General features: G+C 44.5%; 1 protein-coding gene across 1 annotated transcript in view; it reads left to right on the forward strand.

The window, feature by feature from the left end:
• Positions 1 to 1,578: 1,578 nt before the first annotated feature.
• LOC106566100 (kinesin-like protein KIF21B) overlaps positions 1,579 to 17,396 on the forward strand; it is a 153,701-nt gene continuing 137,883 nt past the window's right edge. Inside the window, 1 exon segment of the mRNA XM_045691899.1 lies at positions 1,579 to 2,038. Within this exon segment, the coding sequence (XP_045547855.1) occupies positions 1,998 to 2,038 (41 nt within the window). The 5' untranslated portion in view covers positions 1,579 to 1,997.

The following is a 17,396-nucleotide window of genomic DNA, read 5'->3' on the forward strand; positions in this document are numbered from 1 at the left end:
AAATGAGGTGAATAGTCTGGAAAGGCTCCTTGATGTTGTAGCCACGATCCGACGATAATGAAGAGAGCTGCACTTTTTTACTGATTGGTTGTCCTCTGTGTCTTTCTCACTGAAACACACACACAGACAGCAACACACAGCCCCCGATCGCCACCGCCTTCCTTTACAACTGTTCGATTTTCAAATCCAAACAACAAGAGGTCTCAACCTCCCAGGAAAGAAAACAGGGTGTTTTGAGAGAACCAATCAAAGCTCAGACCATTTCTGTGCGAATACTGCATTTACAACATACTCCTGTGCAGACCAGTGTGTCACAGACCAGTGTGTCACAGACCAGTGTGTCACAGACCAGTGTGTCACAGACCAGTGTGTCACAGACCAGTGTGTCCCAGCTGTCACAGTGTACCACGTGAGTTGTGTCAGCCAGGTTAATGCAGAACGTCCTCACTGTCAAATCATTCTGGTGTGTAGTCAAACATTCTAAAGATCAGAAAGGGCCCTAGATTCTAGTATTCTAAGCACTCACTACAGTCACAATAGCCAGGAGGTGACCTGCAGAAGAGAGAAGAAATGAAAGAGAGGAAACAGAGGAGAAAGTGAATGGAGGGGAGAGACTGTGGAAGAGATAATGTGTAAAGAGACAGTAGAGGTCATCAGCTCATGGCTTGTCTTGTGTTTTTCTGTCCTGTCATAGAGAGAGAGAAAGAGATCCTTGAATTTAAATTTCAATTGAGAGAGAAAGAGCGGGAGAACGAGAGAGAGAGGAAAACAAAGAGGCCACGAAAAAAGAGAGGGAGAGATAGCGAGGAAGAGAGAGGAAGAGACAGGACTTCAATTTCCTCTTTTGAAGAATTGTGACTGAAAGCAGGAAGGAACCATGGCACAAAGTCACTTCCTCAGCAGGCAGATCCTCTTCACCAGAAACACAGTTTGCTGTAACACTATCGCGATTCAAGTTAATAAAACCTTACTCTCTTAAAATAACACAAGTCTAATATAACTTGATACATGCTTATAATGCGTTATGTTGCTATTACTATTTTACTGCTAGTGGATAGACTAACTCTTTTCACTCAAAACCATGACCTATCTGCCACTAGTCACTAAAGGCATATTCCAGTTTATTCTGTGCTTGTTATGTCATGTTATCAGGGGTGGAGAAAATCACTCATTATTTATTTTAGCATTACCTGTCTGCACTAGTCACTATAGGTCTACTTCCCTAACTATGGATACCTTTGACCCCGATGGTGTTAAAGCTGTGACCCTTGAACCTGCCTCTCAGACATGGGAACATTCCCTCACGTTATGACTGGTTAACGGGCCTCAGATGTGACCTTGTTACCACCCTACACACACACACACACACACACACACACACACACACACACACACACACACACACACACACACACACACACACACACACGCGCGCACGCCATTGGCGTCTCCGAACTCCCTAATTGGTCTATTAAGTGGGACGGGGGCGGGAGTATTTGATCTGTGTGGCTAAGCGCCTGTCAATCGAATGTGATTACACCCTCCCCCTTGCGCTTCTCACTCGTTGTTCACATTCAGCGTGAGACAGACATCAACACAAACACACGTTGAGCAGGCTGCGACGGTGTCGTTTCGGATGAGCGCCGAAAAACGGTTCGCACACAGTTTGACAGGATGTAGCAGCGGCGAGCGAAAGAAGAAAGAAGAAGAAAAGCTTGTGATAGTGTGCGATGTGACAGCGGGCCGGAGGTGTAGCCTAGATAGGAGAGTGACCAGAGCAAAGACAGGGACAGAAGCAGATCGTAGCGCGGTTACCCACGGCAGGTTATAACGACAGCACCAAGGCTGGCGATTGTAGCCTGATTTACCGCTTTATGCATTTGCTCCAATAGGTTTTTTCTTGATGCAACACTGGATTTTTACGCACTAACCTAACTCTGACTGACACAGTTCGGAGACTTTTGCATATAGGGAAAAACGGAGAGAAAGAGGATAGAATGGTGAGCCAAAACGACTGCTCTGTGAAGGTCTCTCTAAGGTAAGCCCCTCAGTGATCCTGAAAGCCCACTCAAATATTTCTGCCGACCTTTGCAGAACGCATTGTGTGTCTTGTCTGTCTCTATGTGTCTCTGTTCCCGGTCTAATAGTGAATTGATACGCTGACATGTGCGCCCAAGAAGTATTGACTGGTATTATTTAGCGCTCCATATGTGGACTATAGTAGACTGATAACTGCGTTATTATCAGTACAGTTGGAGAATGTGCCTTGCTTTTGCCACGTACTGGCGGCGTTCCCATTGCCTACACACAGCAGATAATGCAAAGCATGAGCGAGCATGTCTTCATATAGGTGTAGGGTTATGTAGCTCAGTAATGTTATTATGCTGTTGGCCTTCATATTAATGGTTGATAATCATGATGGTTGTGTCATTCTGAAAGCCCAGTTATCCAGGTGCGGGCGCGGTATCCATGGGGCGTTTCTGCCAGTCACAATAATATCACATTTTCTCCATGTGAGGTCTCCGTGCCATGCAGTGGTTGCTATTGCATTATATTGTAGTCGTTACCTTAATGTTACAACATCATTGCTTTCCCTCAAAACTCGCACCAGGCGTTGCAGAAATGCGTTTCTGTTAAGTCGGAGAATCACAAAGAGATGGAGGTGATGCTCTTCCTCAAAACAATGTCCTTCACATTTCTACAGCTGCCTTTGTTGAGAATACAGCCTGAAGACATGGGACTTGGGTGTGAGGAAATTAGGTTATTGATGAATATTGGACATGATTGCTGATACATTTTTTGCGCCATAGGTGGGTATTATAAATCACAGTATAGGCTATCACCCACCTTGGTTAGACCTTTATGATGCAGCCAAGTGGATGTAGAATACATAGCACACAGTACTAGTGATGTGAGGAGGCATTACTTCAGTAATTGGGCTATAGTACTGTATGTGAGTACTGTATTCTCATACTCTGTGTATTGTTGCGCGCGCTAACCGAGGCGCAGCCAGCCAGCCAGCTGTCCATTGTCTAACAGTCTGGGGGGGGGGTGTCAGGGCAGTGAAAAAATGGTGCAGTCACCCTTTGAAGTCAACCATGATATTGATGGCCCCATTTCCCCAGGAGGTGCCCCATGTGTGGTTGGTTGGTGGTGGTAACAAGGCTTGTAGCCTGTAGTCACTGTGCATCCCAAATGGCACCCTGCTCCTCGATACAGTAGGGTAGGGCTCATAGGGCTCTGGTCAAAAGTAGTGCACTATGTAATGAATAAGGTGCCATTTGGGATGTAGTCAGTCTGTCTGTCTGTTGCCTCCCTTTGTGCTTTGCCACAATGACATAAAGAGGAAGTAGCTTTAGCTTACATTTTGCTGAGTCTTTTCAAAAGTGAAAATAAGTGAGTGACGCTGGTTGTTCATTGTTCATCTGTTGTTCATATTGGGAAGTTGGCCCGCTGTAGAGTGAGGTCATAGGTCACAGGGTCACAGAGTTAGTTGACCCGCTGTAGAGTGAGGTCATAGGTCACAGGGTCACAGAGTTAGTTGGCCCGCTGTAGAGTGAGGTCATAGGTCACAGGGTTAGTTGGCCTGCTTTAGGCTGAGGTCACAGGGTTAAGGTTAATGGGCCCGCTTTAGGGTGGGGTCATAGGTCACAGGGTTAAGGTTAATGGGCCCGCTTTAGGGTGGGGTCATAGGTCACAGGGTCACAGAGTTAGTTGGCCTGCTTTAGGGTGGGGTCATAGGTCACAGGGTTAAGGTTAATGGGCCCGCTTTAGGGTGGGGTCATAGGTTACAGGGTTAAGGTTAATGGGCCCGCTTTAGGGTGGGGTCATAGGTTACAGGGTTAGTTGGCCTGCTTTAGGGTGGGGTCATAGGTCACAGGGTTAGTTGGCCTGCTTTAGGGTGGGGTCACAGGGTTAGTTGGCCTGCTTTAGGGTGGGGTCATAGGTCACAGGGTTAGTTGGCTTGCTTTAGGGTGGGGTCATAGGTTACAGGGTTAGTTGGCCTGCTTTAGGGTGGGGTCATAGGTCACAGGCTGCAGGTAGCCTAGTGGTTAGACCGTTAGGCCAGTAACCGAAAGCTGACAAGATAAAAATCTGTCGTTCTGCCCCTGAGCAAGGCAGTTAACCCACTGTTCCCTGGGCGCTGAAGACGAGGATGTCGATTATGGCAGCCCCCCGCACCTCTCTGATTCAGAGGTTGGGTTAAATGCAGAAGACACATTTCAGTTGAATGCATTCAGTTATACAACTGACTAGATATCCCCCTTTCCCTTTCCCTTTACTAATGATTTGTTGAACTGGCTGGAGAAGGGAGGTAACAGGTATTTCCCTTTCCCTTTACTAATGATTTATTGAACTGGCTGGAGAAGGGAGGTAACAGGTATTTCCCTTTACTAATGATTTGTTGAACTGGCCGGGGAAGGGAGGTAACAGGTATCCGTTTGTAGGTCACACCTCCCACCATAGCCACAGGAAGTAGTTTGGTGGTGGGGGTGCTGTGAACGTCTATATCGGTCCTCTAATACAGCACTAGTAAAGGCCTATGCACTACTTTTGTGAAAACATTTATACTAAATGTATTTGAGCGTTTAACAGCATTTGTAATTTGAGTCTGATAATTATCTGTACAAAACAGTTAATCTGATTATACTTGGGGAATATAAAAATATGCAATTTATTTCTATGTGAAATCTGAAATGGTCTATTCATTCCTTTTCCATTTTAGTAGACCCTCTAATCCAGAGCAATTTACAGTAGTGAGTGCATACATTGTCATACTGGTCCCCTATGGGAATCAAACCCACAACCCTAGCATTGCAAGTGCCATGCTCTACCAACTGAGCATCCTCAGCACCCCTACTTCCCGCCGCTATGTTTCACACACACTTTTCACATCAATACACATGGTAGGAGCCTGACATGACCTGTCAACACAGCAGCAAGAGAGCTACGGTGCTGTACCTATAGGTTAATCTGTCTCTGCTCAGCTCTTTAGGGCAAAGCTGCATTATTCAGCACATAGACATTATTGGGTAACTATGGTAGTAACACTTACAGTATATTGTTAGTACCAGGCTACCCTGTACCAGGTATAGGCCTACTGTAAGTACAAGCAGTTGAACAATACTATCGATCAATCAATCACATTTATTTATAAAGCCCTTCTTACATCAGCTGATGTCACAAAGTGCTGTACAGGAACCCAGCCTAAAAGTCCAAACAGCAAGTGTAACAGTGTAGGTTCCGTCCCTCTCTTCGCCCCAACCTGGGCTCGAACCAGGGACCCTCTGCACACATCAACAACTGACACCCACGAAGCATCGTTACCCATCGCGCCACAAAAGCCGCGGCCCTTACAACGCAAGGGGAACAACCACTTCAGGTCTCAGAGCGAGTGACGTCACCGATTGAAACGCTATTAGCGCGCACCACCACTAACTAACTAGCCATTTCACATCGGTTACACAAGAAATGCAGGTGTAGAAGCACTAACCAATGTTCATTCAGTAGAAACATGCAGTAAGCACATAGTTATGTAATAACCATAACACCACTGTTGTCATAAGTATCTAAATGACTGTGGTGATAGATGCATGCTCTATTCTCTTCTTCTTCTTCTTCGTGTGATCCGATCGCTGTGTGTGTGTATTTACTCTGTTCCTAATGGGTGGCACTGAAAGCAGCATTAATAGTGACAGGAAGTGGGGACTGAAGCATATAAACAAAGACGGATCAAGATGACTTCCTGTGGAACTCGATGGATGGTTTTCCTAAGGACAGGGAGACTAATTCTGGGAACACCAGTACCACTGATAACAGAGAATGAATGGATGGCGTGTAATTGCTCCCACATTTCTAGTCAGAATTATGTTCTGCAGTTAAGGGACTGGGAGTGGGTTAAGACCACAGCCTGGGTTTGATTGGTGTGTGTGTTGACGAAGGGAGGCGATGACAGCCAAACAAAGTCAAGTAACTCACCACCCTGGTCTATAGATCAGACCTGACCCCCTCTCTTCCCTGGTCTATAGATCAGACCTGACCCCCCTCTCTTCCCTGGTCTATAGATCAGACCTGACCCCCCTCTCTTCCCTGGTCTATAGATCAGACCTGACCCCCCTCTCTTCCCTGGTCTATAGATCAGACCTGACCCCCCTCTCTTCCCTGGTCTATAGATCAGACCTGACCTCCTCTCTTCCCTGGTCTATAGATCAGACCTGACCCCCTCTCTTCCCTGGTCTATAGATCAGACCTGACCCCCTCTCTTCCCTGGTCTATAGATCAGACCTGACCCCCCTCTCTTCCCTGGTCTATAGATCAGACCCCCTCCCCTCTCTTCCCTGGTCTATAGATCAGACCAGACCCCCTCACTTCCCTGGTCTATAGATCATACCTGACCCCCTCTCTTCCCTGGTCTATAGATCAGACCCCTTCCCCTCTCTTCCCTGGTCTATAGATCAGACCTGACCTCCTCTCTTCCCTGGTCTATAGATCAGACCCCCTCCCCTCTCTTCCCTGGTCTATAGATCAGACCTGACCTCCTCTCTTCCCTGGTCTATAGATCAGACCCCTTCCCCTCTCTTCCCTGGTCTATAGATCAGACCTGACCCCCTCTCTTCCCTGGTCTATAGATCAGACCTGACCTCCTCTCTTCCCTGGTCTATAGATCAGACCTGACCTCCTCTCTTCCCTGGTCTATAGATCAGACCCCCTCCCCTCTCTTCCTTGGTCTATAGATCAGACCTGACCCCCTCTCTTCCCTGGTCTATAGATCAGACCTGACCCCCTCTCTTCCCTGGTCTATATATCAGACCTGACCCCCTCTCTTCCCTGGTCTATAGATCAGACCCCCTCCCCTCTCTTCCCTGGTCTATATATCAGACCTGACCCCCTCTCTTCCCTGGTCTATAGATCAGACCCCCTCCCCTCTCTTCCCTGGTCTATATATCAGACCTGACCCCCTCTCTTCCCTGGTCTATAGATCAGACCTGACCCCCTCCCCTCTCTACCCTGGTCTATAGATCAGACCCCCTCCCCTCTCTTCCCTGGTCTATAGATCAGACCTGACCCCCCTCTCTTCCCTGGTCTATAGATCAGACCTGACCCCCTCTCTTCCCTGGTCTATAGATCAGACCTGACCCCCTCTCTTCCCTGGTCTATAGATCAGACCTAACCCCCTCTCTTCCCTGGTCTATAGATCAGACCTGACCCCCTCTCTTCCCTGGTCTATAGATCAGACCTAACCCCCTCTCTTCCCTGGTCTATAGATCAGACCCCCTCCCCTCTCTTCCCTGGTCTATAGATCAGACCTGACTCCCCTCTCTTCCCTGGTCTATAGATCAGACCTGACCCCCCTCTCTTCCCTGGTCTATAGATCAGACCTGACCCCCCCTCTCTTCCCTGGTCTATAGATCAGACCTGACCCCCCTCTCTTCCCTGGTCTATAGATCAGACCTAACCCCCTCTCCTCCCTGGTCTATATATCAGACCCCCTCCCCTCTCCTCCCTGGTCTATAGATCAGACCTGACCCCCTCTCTTCCCTGGTCTATAGGTCAGACCTGTCCCCCTCTCTTCCCTGGTCTATAGATCATACCTGAACCCCTCTCTTCCCTGGTCTATAGATCAGACCTAACCCCCTCTCTTCCCTGGTCTATAGATCAGACCTGACCCCCTCTCTTCCCTGGTCTATAGATCAGACCTAACCCCCTCTCTTCCCTGATCTATAGATCAGACCTGACCCCCTCTCTTCCCTGGTCTATAGATCAGACCCACTCCCCTCTCTTCCCTGGTCTATAGATCAGACCCCCTCCCCTCTCTTCCCTGGTCTATAGATCAGACCTGACCCCCTCTCTTCCCTGGTCTATAGATCAGACCTGACCCCCTCTCTTCCCTGGTCTATAGATCAGACCCCCTCCCCTCTCTTCCCTGGTCTATAGATCAGACCCCCTCCCCTCTCTTCCCTGGTCTATAGATCAGACCTGACCCCCTCTCTTCCCTGGTCTATAGATCAGACCCCCTCCCCTCTCTTCCCTGGTCTATAGATCAGACCCCTTCCCCTCTCTTCCCTGGTCTATAGATCATACCTGAACCCCTCTCTTCCCTGGTCTATAGATCAGACCTAACCCCCTCTCTTCCCTGGTCTATAGATCAGACCTGACCCCCTCTCTTCCCTGGTCTATAGATCAGACCTAACCCCCTCTCTTCCCTGATCTATAGATCAGACCTGACCCCCTCTCTTCCCTGGTCTATAGATCAGACCCACTCCCCTCTCTTCCCTGGTCTATAGATCAGACCCCCTCCCCTCTCTTCCCTGGTCTATAGATCAGACCCACTCCCCTCTCTTCCCTGGTCTATAGATCAGACCTGACCCCCTCTCTTCCCTGGTCTATAGATCAGACCTGACTCCCCCTCTCTTCTCTGGTCTATAGATCATACCTGACCCCCTCTCTTCCCTGGTCTATAGATCAGACCTGACCCCCTCTCTTCCCTGGTCTATAGATCAGACCCCCTCCCCTCTCTTCCCTGGTCTATAGATCAGACCTGACCCCCCCTCTCTTCCCTGGTCTATAGATCAGACCAGACCCCCTCTCTTCCCTGGTCTATAGATCAGACCTGACCCCCTCTCTTCCCTGGTCTATAGATCAGACCTGACCTCCTCTCTTCCCTGGTCTATAGATCAGACCTGACCCCCTCTCTTCCCTGGTCTATAGATCAGACCTGACCCCCTCTCTTCCCTGGTCTATAGATCAGACCCCCTCCCCTCTCTTCCCTGGTCTATAGATCAGACCTGACCCCCTCTCTTCCCTGGTCTATAGATCAGACCTGACCCCCTCTCTTCCCTGGTCTATAGATCAGACCTGACCCCCTCCCCTCTCCTCCCTTGGTCTAAGACTCTAAGGCCTAAGTCTTGACAGATGTACAGTTGAAGTTGGAAGTTTACATACACCTTATTAAAATACATTTAAACTCAGGTTTTCACAATTCCTGACATTTAATCCTAGTAAAAATTCCCTGTCTTAGATCAGTTAGGATCACCACTTTATTTTAAGAATGTGAAATGTCAGAATAATAGTAGAAATAATTATTTATTTCAGCTTTTATTTCTTTCATCATATTCCCATTGGGTCAGAAGTTTACATACACTGAATTAGTATTTAGTAGCGTTTCCTTTAAATTGTTTAACTTGGGTCAAACCTTTCGGGTAGCCTTCCACAAGCTTCCCACAATAAGTTGGGTGAATCTTGGCCCATTCCTCCTGACAGAGCTGGTGTAACTGAGTCAGGTTTGTAGGCCTCCTTGCTCGCGCACGCTTTTTCAGTTCTGCCCACTCATTTTGGGATGGTGTTCTTCGGCTTGCAAGCCTCCCCCTTTTCCTCCAAACATAACGATGGTCATTATGGCCAAACAGTTCTATTTTTGTTTCATCAGACCAGAGGACATTTCTCCAAAAAGTACGATCTTTGTCCCCATGTGCAGTTGCAAACCGTATTCTGGCTTATTATGGCGGTTTTGGAGCAGTGGCTTCTTCCTTGCTGAGCGGCCTTTCAGGTTATGACGATATAGGACTTGTTTTACTGTGGATATAGATACTTTTGTACCTGTTTCCTCCAGCATCTTCACAAGGTCCTTTGCTGTTGTTCTGGGATTGATTTGCAATTTTCACACCAAAGTACGTTCATCTCTAGGAGACAGAATGCGTCTCCTTCCTGAGCGGTTTGACGGCTGCGTGGTCCAATGGTGTTTATACCTGCGTACTATTGTTTGTACAGATGAACGTCGTACCTTCAGGCATTTGGAAATTGCTCCCAAGGATGAACCAGACTTGTGGAGGTCTAAAAAATTTTTTTCTGAGGTCTTGGCTGATTTCTTTTGATTTTCCCATGATGTCAAGCAAAGAGAAACTGAGTTTGAAGGTAGGCCTTGAAATACATCCACAGGTACACCTACAATTGACTCAAATTATGTCAATTAGCCTATCAGAAGCTTCTAAAGCCACAACATAATTTTCTAGAATTTTCCAAGCTGTTTAAAGGCACAGTCAACTTAGTGTATGTAAACTTCTGACCCACTGGAATTGTGATACAATGAATTATAAATGAAATAATCTGTCTGTAAACAATTGTTGTAAAAATGTATTGTGTCATGCACAAAGTAGATGTCCTAACCGACGTGCCAAATCTATAGTTTGTTATTAACAAGAAATTTGTGGAGTGGTTGAAGAACGAGTTTTAATGACTCCAACCTAAGTGTATGTAAACTTCTGACTTCAACTGTGTCTCTGAGGGCTTGGTCTAAGACTCTAAGGCCTGATGTTGACAGATGTACAGTACCAGTCAAAAGTTTGGACACACCTACTAATCCCAGGGTTTTTCTAAACGTTTTACTATTTTCTACATTGTAGAATAATAGTGAATACATCAAAACTATGAAATAACACATATGGAATCATGTAGTAACCAAAAAAGTGTTAATCAAATCAAAATAGATTTTATGTTTGAGATTCTTCAAAGTAGCCACCCTTTACCTTGATGACAGCTTTGCACACTCTTCGCATTCTTTCAACCAGCTTCATGAGGATTGCTTTTCCAACAGTCTTGAAGGAGTTCCCCACCCTCTCCCCTCTCCCCCTCCTCTCCACTCTCTTCACCCAACCATCTCCCCCTCTCTCCCCTGGGGAGCTGAGATAACCCAGGTCTCATGGGGAACTTTCCCTCCTGGACTAAAGGAACCCCTATGTGAGAATGCTATTCTTTGACTACAGCTCAGCGTTCAACACCATAGTGCCCTCAAAACTCATCACTAAGCTAAGGACCCCGGGACTTAACACCTCCCTCTGCAACTGGACCCTGGACTTCCTGACGGGCTGTCCCCAGGTGGTAATGGTAGGTAACAACACATCCGCCACGCTGATCCTCAACATGGGGGACCGTCAGGGCTGTGTGCTCAGTCCCCTCCTCTACTCTCTGTTCACTCATGATTGCATGACTCCAACAGCAATCTTAAGTTTGCCGATGACACAACAGTGGTAGGCCTGATCACCGACAACGATGAGACAGCCTATAGGGAGGAGGTCAGAGACCTGGCCGTTTGGTGCCAGGACAACAACCTCTCCCTCAACGTGATCAAGACAAAGGAGATGATTGTGGACTACAGGAAAAGGAGGACCGAGCACGCCCCCATTCTCCTCGACGGGGCTGTAGTGGAACAGGTTGAGAGCTTCAAGTTCCTTGGTGTCCACATCACCAACAAACTATCATGGTTCAAACACACCCAGACAGTCGTGAAGAGGGCATGACAAAACCTATTCCTCCTCAGGAGACTGAAACGATTTGGCATGGGTCCTCAGATCCTCAAAATGTTCTACAGCTGCACCATTGAGAGCATCCTGACTTGTTGCATCACTGCCTGGTATGGCAACTGCTCGGCCTCCGACTGCAAGGCACTACAGAGGGTAGTATGAGGCGGTGTCAGAGGAAGACCCTATAAATTGTCAAAGACTCCAGCCACCCTAGTCATAGATTGTTCTCTCTGCTACCGCATGGTAAGCGGTACCGGAGCGCCAAGTCTAGGTCCAAAAGGTTTCTTAAGCAGAAAAATGTTTGAAACAGAAAAAGGTTTGAAACAGAAAAAGGTTTGAAACAGAAAAAGGTTTGTAGCAGAAAAATGTTTGTAGCAGAAAAAGGTTTGAATCAGAAAAAGGTTTTAAGCAGAAAAAAGGTTTGTATCAGAAAAAGGTTTGTAGCAGAAAATAATTTCACACAACACAAGTTGCATCACACAGACTGGAGCAAAAATGTAAGCCATGGCAGACCAGTTTGGTAAAATGTTTCTGTGACAACAACATACAAAGATCATGGGTACAGTGATCCTATTTCCCTTCCTGTTCATAATCACAGATTCTTCATAATAAACGATTAATAATAACCTATTTACAGCCTCATTACATCAAGAGGAACAGAACATCAAATCCAATTTTATTAGTCACATGTGCCGAATACAACAGGTGTAGACCTCAGTGAAATCCTTAATTACAAGCCCTTAACCAACAATGCAGTTTTAAGAAAAATAAGTGTTAAGTAAAAAATGTGTTAAGTAACAAAATAAAAAATAAAAGTAACAAATAATTAAAGAGCAGCAGTAAAATAACAGTAGTGAGGCTATATACAGGGGGTACTGGTACAGAGTCACTGTGCGGGGGCACCGGTTAGTCGAGGTAATTGAGGTAATACGTACATGTAGGTAGAGTGACTTTGCATAGATAATAAACAGAGAGTAGCAGCAGCGTAACAGAGAGACGGGGGGGGCAATGCAAATAGTCTGGGTGGCCATTAGACGTTCAGCAGTCTTAAGGCTTGGGGGTAGAAACAGTTAAAACCTTTTTCTGTTTCAAACCTTTTTCTGCTTCAAACCTTTTTCTGCTACAAACCTTTTTCTGTTTCAAACCTTTTTCTGCTACAAACCTTTTTCTGTTTCAAACCTTTTTCTGCCACAAACCTTTTTCTGCTATAAACCTTTTTCTGCTTCAAACCTTTTTCTGCTTCAAACCTTTTTCTGTTTCAAACCTTTTTCTGTTTCAAACCTTTTTCTGTTTCAAACCTTTTTCTGCTATAAACCTTTTTCTGCTACAAACCTTTTTCTGCCACAAACCTTTTTCTGCTACAAACCTTTTTCTGCCTAAAACCTTTTTCTGCCACAAACCTTTTTCTGCTACAAACCTTTTTCTGCTTAAAACCTTTTTTGCGGCAAACCTTTTTCTGCTACAAACCTTTTTCTGATTCAAACCTTTTTCTGCTACAAACCTTTTTCTGCCACAAACCTTTTTCTGCCTAAAACCTTTTTCTGCCACAAACCTTTTTCTGCTACAAACCTTTTTCTGCCACAAACCTTTTTCTGCCTAAAACCTTTTTCTGCTACAAACCTTTTTCTGCTTAAAACCTTTTTCTGCCACAAACCTTTTTCTGCTTAAAACCTTTTTCTGCCTAAAACCTTTTTCTGCCTAAAACCTTTTTCTGCTACAAACCTTTTTTTTCTTCTCACAACAATGGTAATTTGCCCTTGACACAACAGTGAGTTGCCTACAATGACACAAACTGGGATCATCAACTAGATTCAACCGTAGGACGATTTCTTCTTTAGTGGATGGAACCTAGTTACAGATCAATTGTAGACTGCAAGAAGCCCAACAGATATCATTTTTTATTTCAAACCTTGCATATATTTGTATACGATCACATTTATCTCTATATTTTGTGTTGGAATATTTTGGAACAGACTTCCTGAATTAAAATCCCTTGTAGATGATTTGATGGTGTTTTTACAGCCTTCCTTTATTTATTTAGATATTTTGTTTTACATTTAACCTTTATTTAACTAGGCATGTCCGTTAATAACAAATTCTTATTTACAATGACAGCCTGGGAACAGTGGGTTAACTTCCTTGTTCAGGGGCAGAGCGACAGATTTTTACCTTGTCAGCTCAGCGATTTGATCTACCAACCTTTCAGTTACTGACCCAACACTCTAACCACTAGGCTACCTGCCGCCCCAACAATACAATTTATGTCCAACAATGCAATAAACATTTTTTTTTACTGATAAACCAGCATTTTAAATAGGAATTTAAAAGTATTTGTTTTGGTTTGTGGATGTATGTCCTGTGTAGGCTGTGTGTGTGTCGCGTCTGTTTCCTGTTGACACTGCGTGAACCGTTCACTGGGTCCACAGCCTCCCTAGGGGAGCTGCTTTATGGGCCTCACTCTGGTGGGAACTAGCCGCTGGTCATAATGTCTGTCTGGGTGTGTGTATGTGGGGGAAGAGTAGTGTGTGTGTATAGTGTATGTGTGTGTGTGTCCATAGTGTGTGTGTATTAGTGTGAGTCTGTGCTAGTAATGGAGGTTAATGGGAGACTGGCCCCCTGCCCTCATGGTCCGCTCTGTAAGGCCAATAACTAAAAGTTAGTTCCTGTTAAGAGCTGCTCCAGGACAGATACTTCTCTAGTCTCCTGTATAACATGCATCCCTCCCTCCTACCCAGTAAGCTGGGTTGAATGAGCAATCTAACATGACTGGATAAGTTAAAGCAAGTGTTCAACGACATAGCTTTCCAAGAAAGGAAGCAGGGAAGGATGCAATACAATGCTGTTACTAGTGTAGTTAATTACAGTTTTACAAGAGCTGCTGAAAGTTTCACCATGTATTCCCAACAGGGCATCAGATCTACCAACACTATCTTCACGTATTCCCAACAGGGCATCAGATCTACCAACACTATCTTCACGTATTCCCAACAGGGCACCAGATCTACCAACACTATCTTCACGTATTCCCAACAGGGCACCAGATCTACCAACACTATCTTCACGTATTCCCAACAGGGCATCAGATCTACCAACACTATCTTCACGTATTCCCAACAGGGCACCAGATCTACCAACAATATATTTTTCATCTTCATGGAAGTCCCTCTTAGATACACTGGTCATTTCCTCCTTACCCTGGTCACATGGTCTCTGACCTCTAACAGTCATTAGTGAAAGTCATTTGACAGGGAGTGTTAAATGAAAGGTTCTGTGTGGAACTGGGACGTCCACAGAGACAGAAACAGGACTCAGGATGAGTCAACAAAGCACGGTGCCGTTAGTAAAGTACAGAACAGTAAAGTACAGTACAGAACAGTAAAGTACAATAAAGAACAGTAAAGTATAGTAAAGAACAGTAAAGCACAGAACAGTAAAGTATGGTAAAGTACAATAAAGCACAGTAAAGTACAGAACAGTAAAGGATGGTAAAGAACAGTAAAGTACAATAAAGTAGAGTAAAGTACAGTAAAGTGCAGAATAGAAAAGTATGGTAAAGAACAGTAAAGTACAGAACAGTAAAGTACAGTAAAGAACAGTGAAGTACAGAATAGGAAAGTATGGTAAAGAACGGTAAAGTACAGAACAGTAAAGTACAGAGCAGTAAAGAACAGTAAAGTACAGAGCAGTAAAGAACAGTAAAGTACAGAGCAGTAAAGTACAGTACAGAACAGTAAAGTACAGAACAGTAAAGTACAGTAAAGAACAGTAAAGTACAGAACCGTAAAGTATGGTAAAGAACAGTAAAATACAGAACAGTAAAGTACAGTAAAGTACAGTAAAGAACAGTAAAGTATAATAAAGAACAGTAAAGTACAGTAAAGAACAGTAAAGTACAGAACATTAAAAAACAGTAAAGTACAGAACAGTAAAGTACAGTAAAGTGCAGAGCAGTAAAGTATGGTAAAGAACAGTAAAGTACAGAACGGTAAAGAACAGTAAAGTACAATAAAGAACAGTAAAGTATAGTAAAGAACAGTAAAGTACAGAACAGTAAAGTACAGTAAAGAACAGTAAAGTACAGAACAATAAAGTACAGTAAAGAACAGTAAAGTACAGAACAGTAAAGTACAGTAAACAACAGTAAAGAACAGTAAAGTACAGAACAGTCAAGTACAGTAAAGAACAGTACAGTACAGACCAGTAAAGAATAGTAAAGTATAGTAAAGCTCAATACAGACTCAGTGTTAGTACTGTACTCATCTCGGTTAACGCAGAACTAAAACCTTGCATAATTTGGTTAGATGTTTCCGTAGTCTGTCCACGATAGGTTCATCCTGTACTTACTGTACACTACAGGCCCTGTACCAATTGGCTCATTATATTGGCTCATATTAATACCAGGTGTATAACTCATTAACCCTCCACTACTTTAAGTCAACACTGATCATTAACCACTGATCTGGCTAGAATGGATATTTGTGGAACCTTGTTTGTATCTATCACAGCTCTATTAGATTTAATATTAAATCAGGGTTAGTGCTATCCGGAACCCTTGGGACGTCCCTACCCTAAACCCAAACCCTAACCTTAACCCTAACCTTAACCCCTACCCAAACCCTAACCCTTAACCTTAACCCCTACCCTAACCCTAACCCTTAACCTTACTCTAACCTTAACTATAACTCTTATAACTCTTACCGTTTAAATTTCAACTTCAATGGGGTGACGTCAGAGTTGGACATCCCATGGAACCCATTTAGACTTTTCTGTTGGATCAGCGCTTCAATCAAGGAGAGGAAGAGTTAAGAATGAAATTCAAAGGTCTACAGTCTAGTCGACTCCTGATAAGTGCACTTCAGATACAGTCGCAGTTCAATTACATTCTGTGTAATTGCTCCTGATAACTATACTGAACAAAAATATAAACGCAACATGTAACAATTTGAACGATTTACAGTTCATGTAAAAATCAGTCAATTGAAATAAATTCCCTAAGCCCTAATTTCACATGACTAGGCAGGGGTGCAGCCATGGGATGGGCCTTGGAGGGCATAGGCCCACCCACTGGAGAATCAGGCCAAGATAATCAGAATACGTTTTTCCCCACAAAAGGGCTTTATTACATCCCACAGATGAAGAAGCCGGATGTGGAAGTCCTGGGCTGGCGTGGTTACACGTGGTCTGCGGTTGTCAGACCGGTTGGATGCACTGCCAAATTCTCTAAAAAGGGCATTGGAGGTGGCTTATGATAAAGAAATTAACATACAATTCTCTGGCAACAGCTCTGATGGACATTCCTGCAGTCAGCGTGCCAATTGCACACTCCCTCAAAACTTGAGACATCTCTGGCATTGTTTGTGTGACAAAAACTGCATATTTTAGAGTGGCCTTTTATTGTCCCCAGCACAAGGTGCACCTGTGTAATGATCATGCTGTTTAATCAGTTTATTGATATACCACACCTGTTAGGTGGATGTATTATCTTGGTAAAGGAGAAATTCTCACTAACAGGCATCTTTCATTTCAGCTCATGAAACATGGGACCAACACTTTACGTTTATATTAATATTTTTGTTCAGTATAATTGCATACTCTGGTTTAGTATACAATGTCACAGTAGTCCCAAATTGTAGCATTCATCAGGATTAGCTATAAGATATATTACAGTATTATTATTAGAGTCTGTATATAACTGTATATTATAACAAACGCGCATGCACACACACACACACACACACACACACACACACACACACACACACACACACACACACACACACACACACACACACACACATACACACCCACTGGCGTGTGACAGAACAGACGAGGACATGAAAACTAGGTCTGTTTATGGAAATGAGCTTAGTTAGCCGGCCAAACTGACCTGTGAAAAACTCTGGGTAACTATAACAGGTTTGGGCCAAATCAGATGAATATGGAGATTATGACTATGGAGATTATGAATATGGAGATTATGACTATATGGATTATGACTATGGAGATTAAGAATATGGAGATTATGAATATGGAGATGTTTAATTGAGTTAGTTTATATGCAGGATGTTGTTATGTTTATAGCCAGCCCAGCGACTACGG

Source organism: Salmo salar, chromosome ssa12, assembly GCF_905237065.1.
Source record: "Salmo salar chromosome ssa12, Ssal_v3.1, whole genome shotgun sequence".
NCBI lineage: Eukaryota > Metazoa > Chordata > Actinopteri > Salmoniformes > Salmonidae > Salmo > Salmo salar.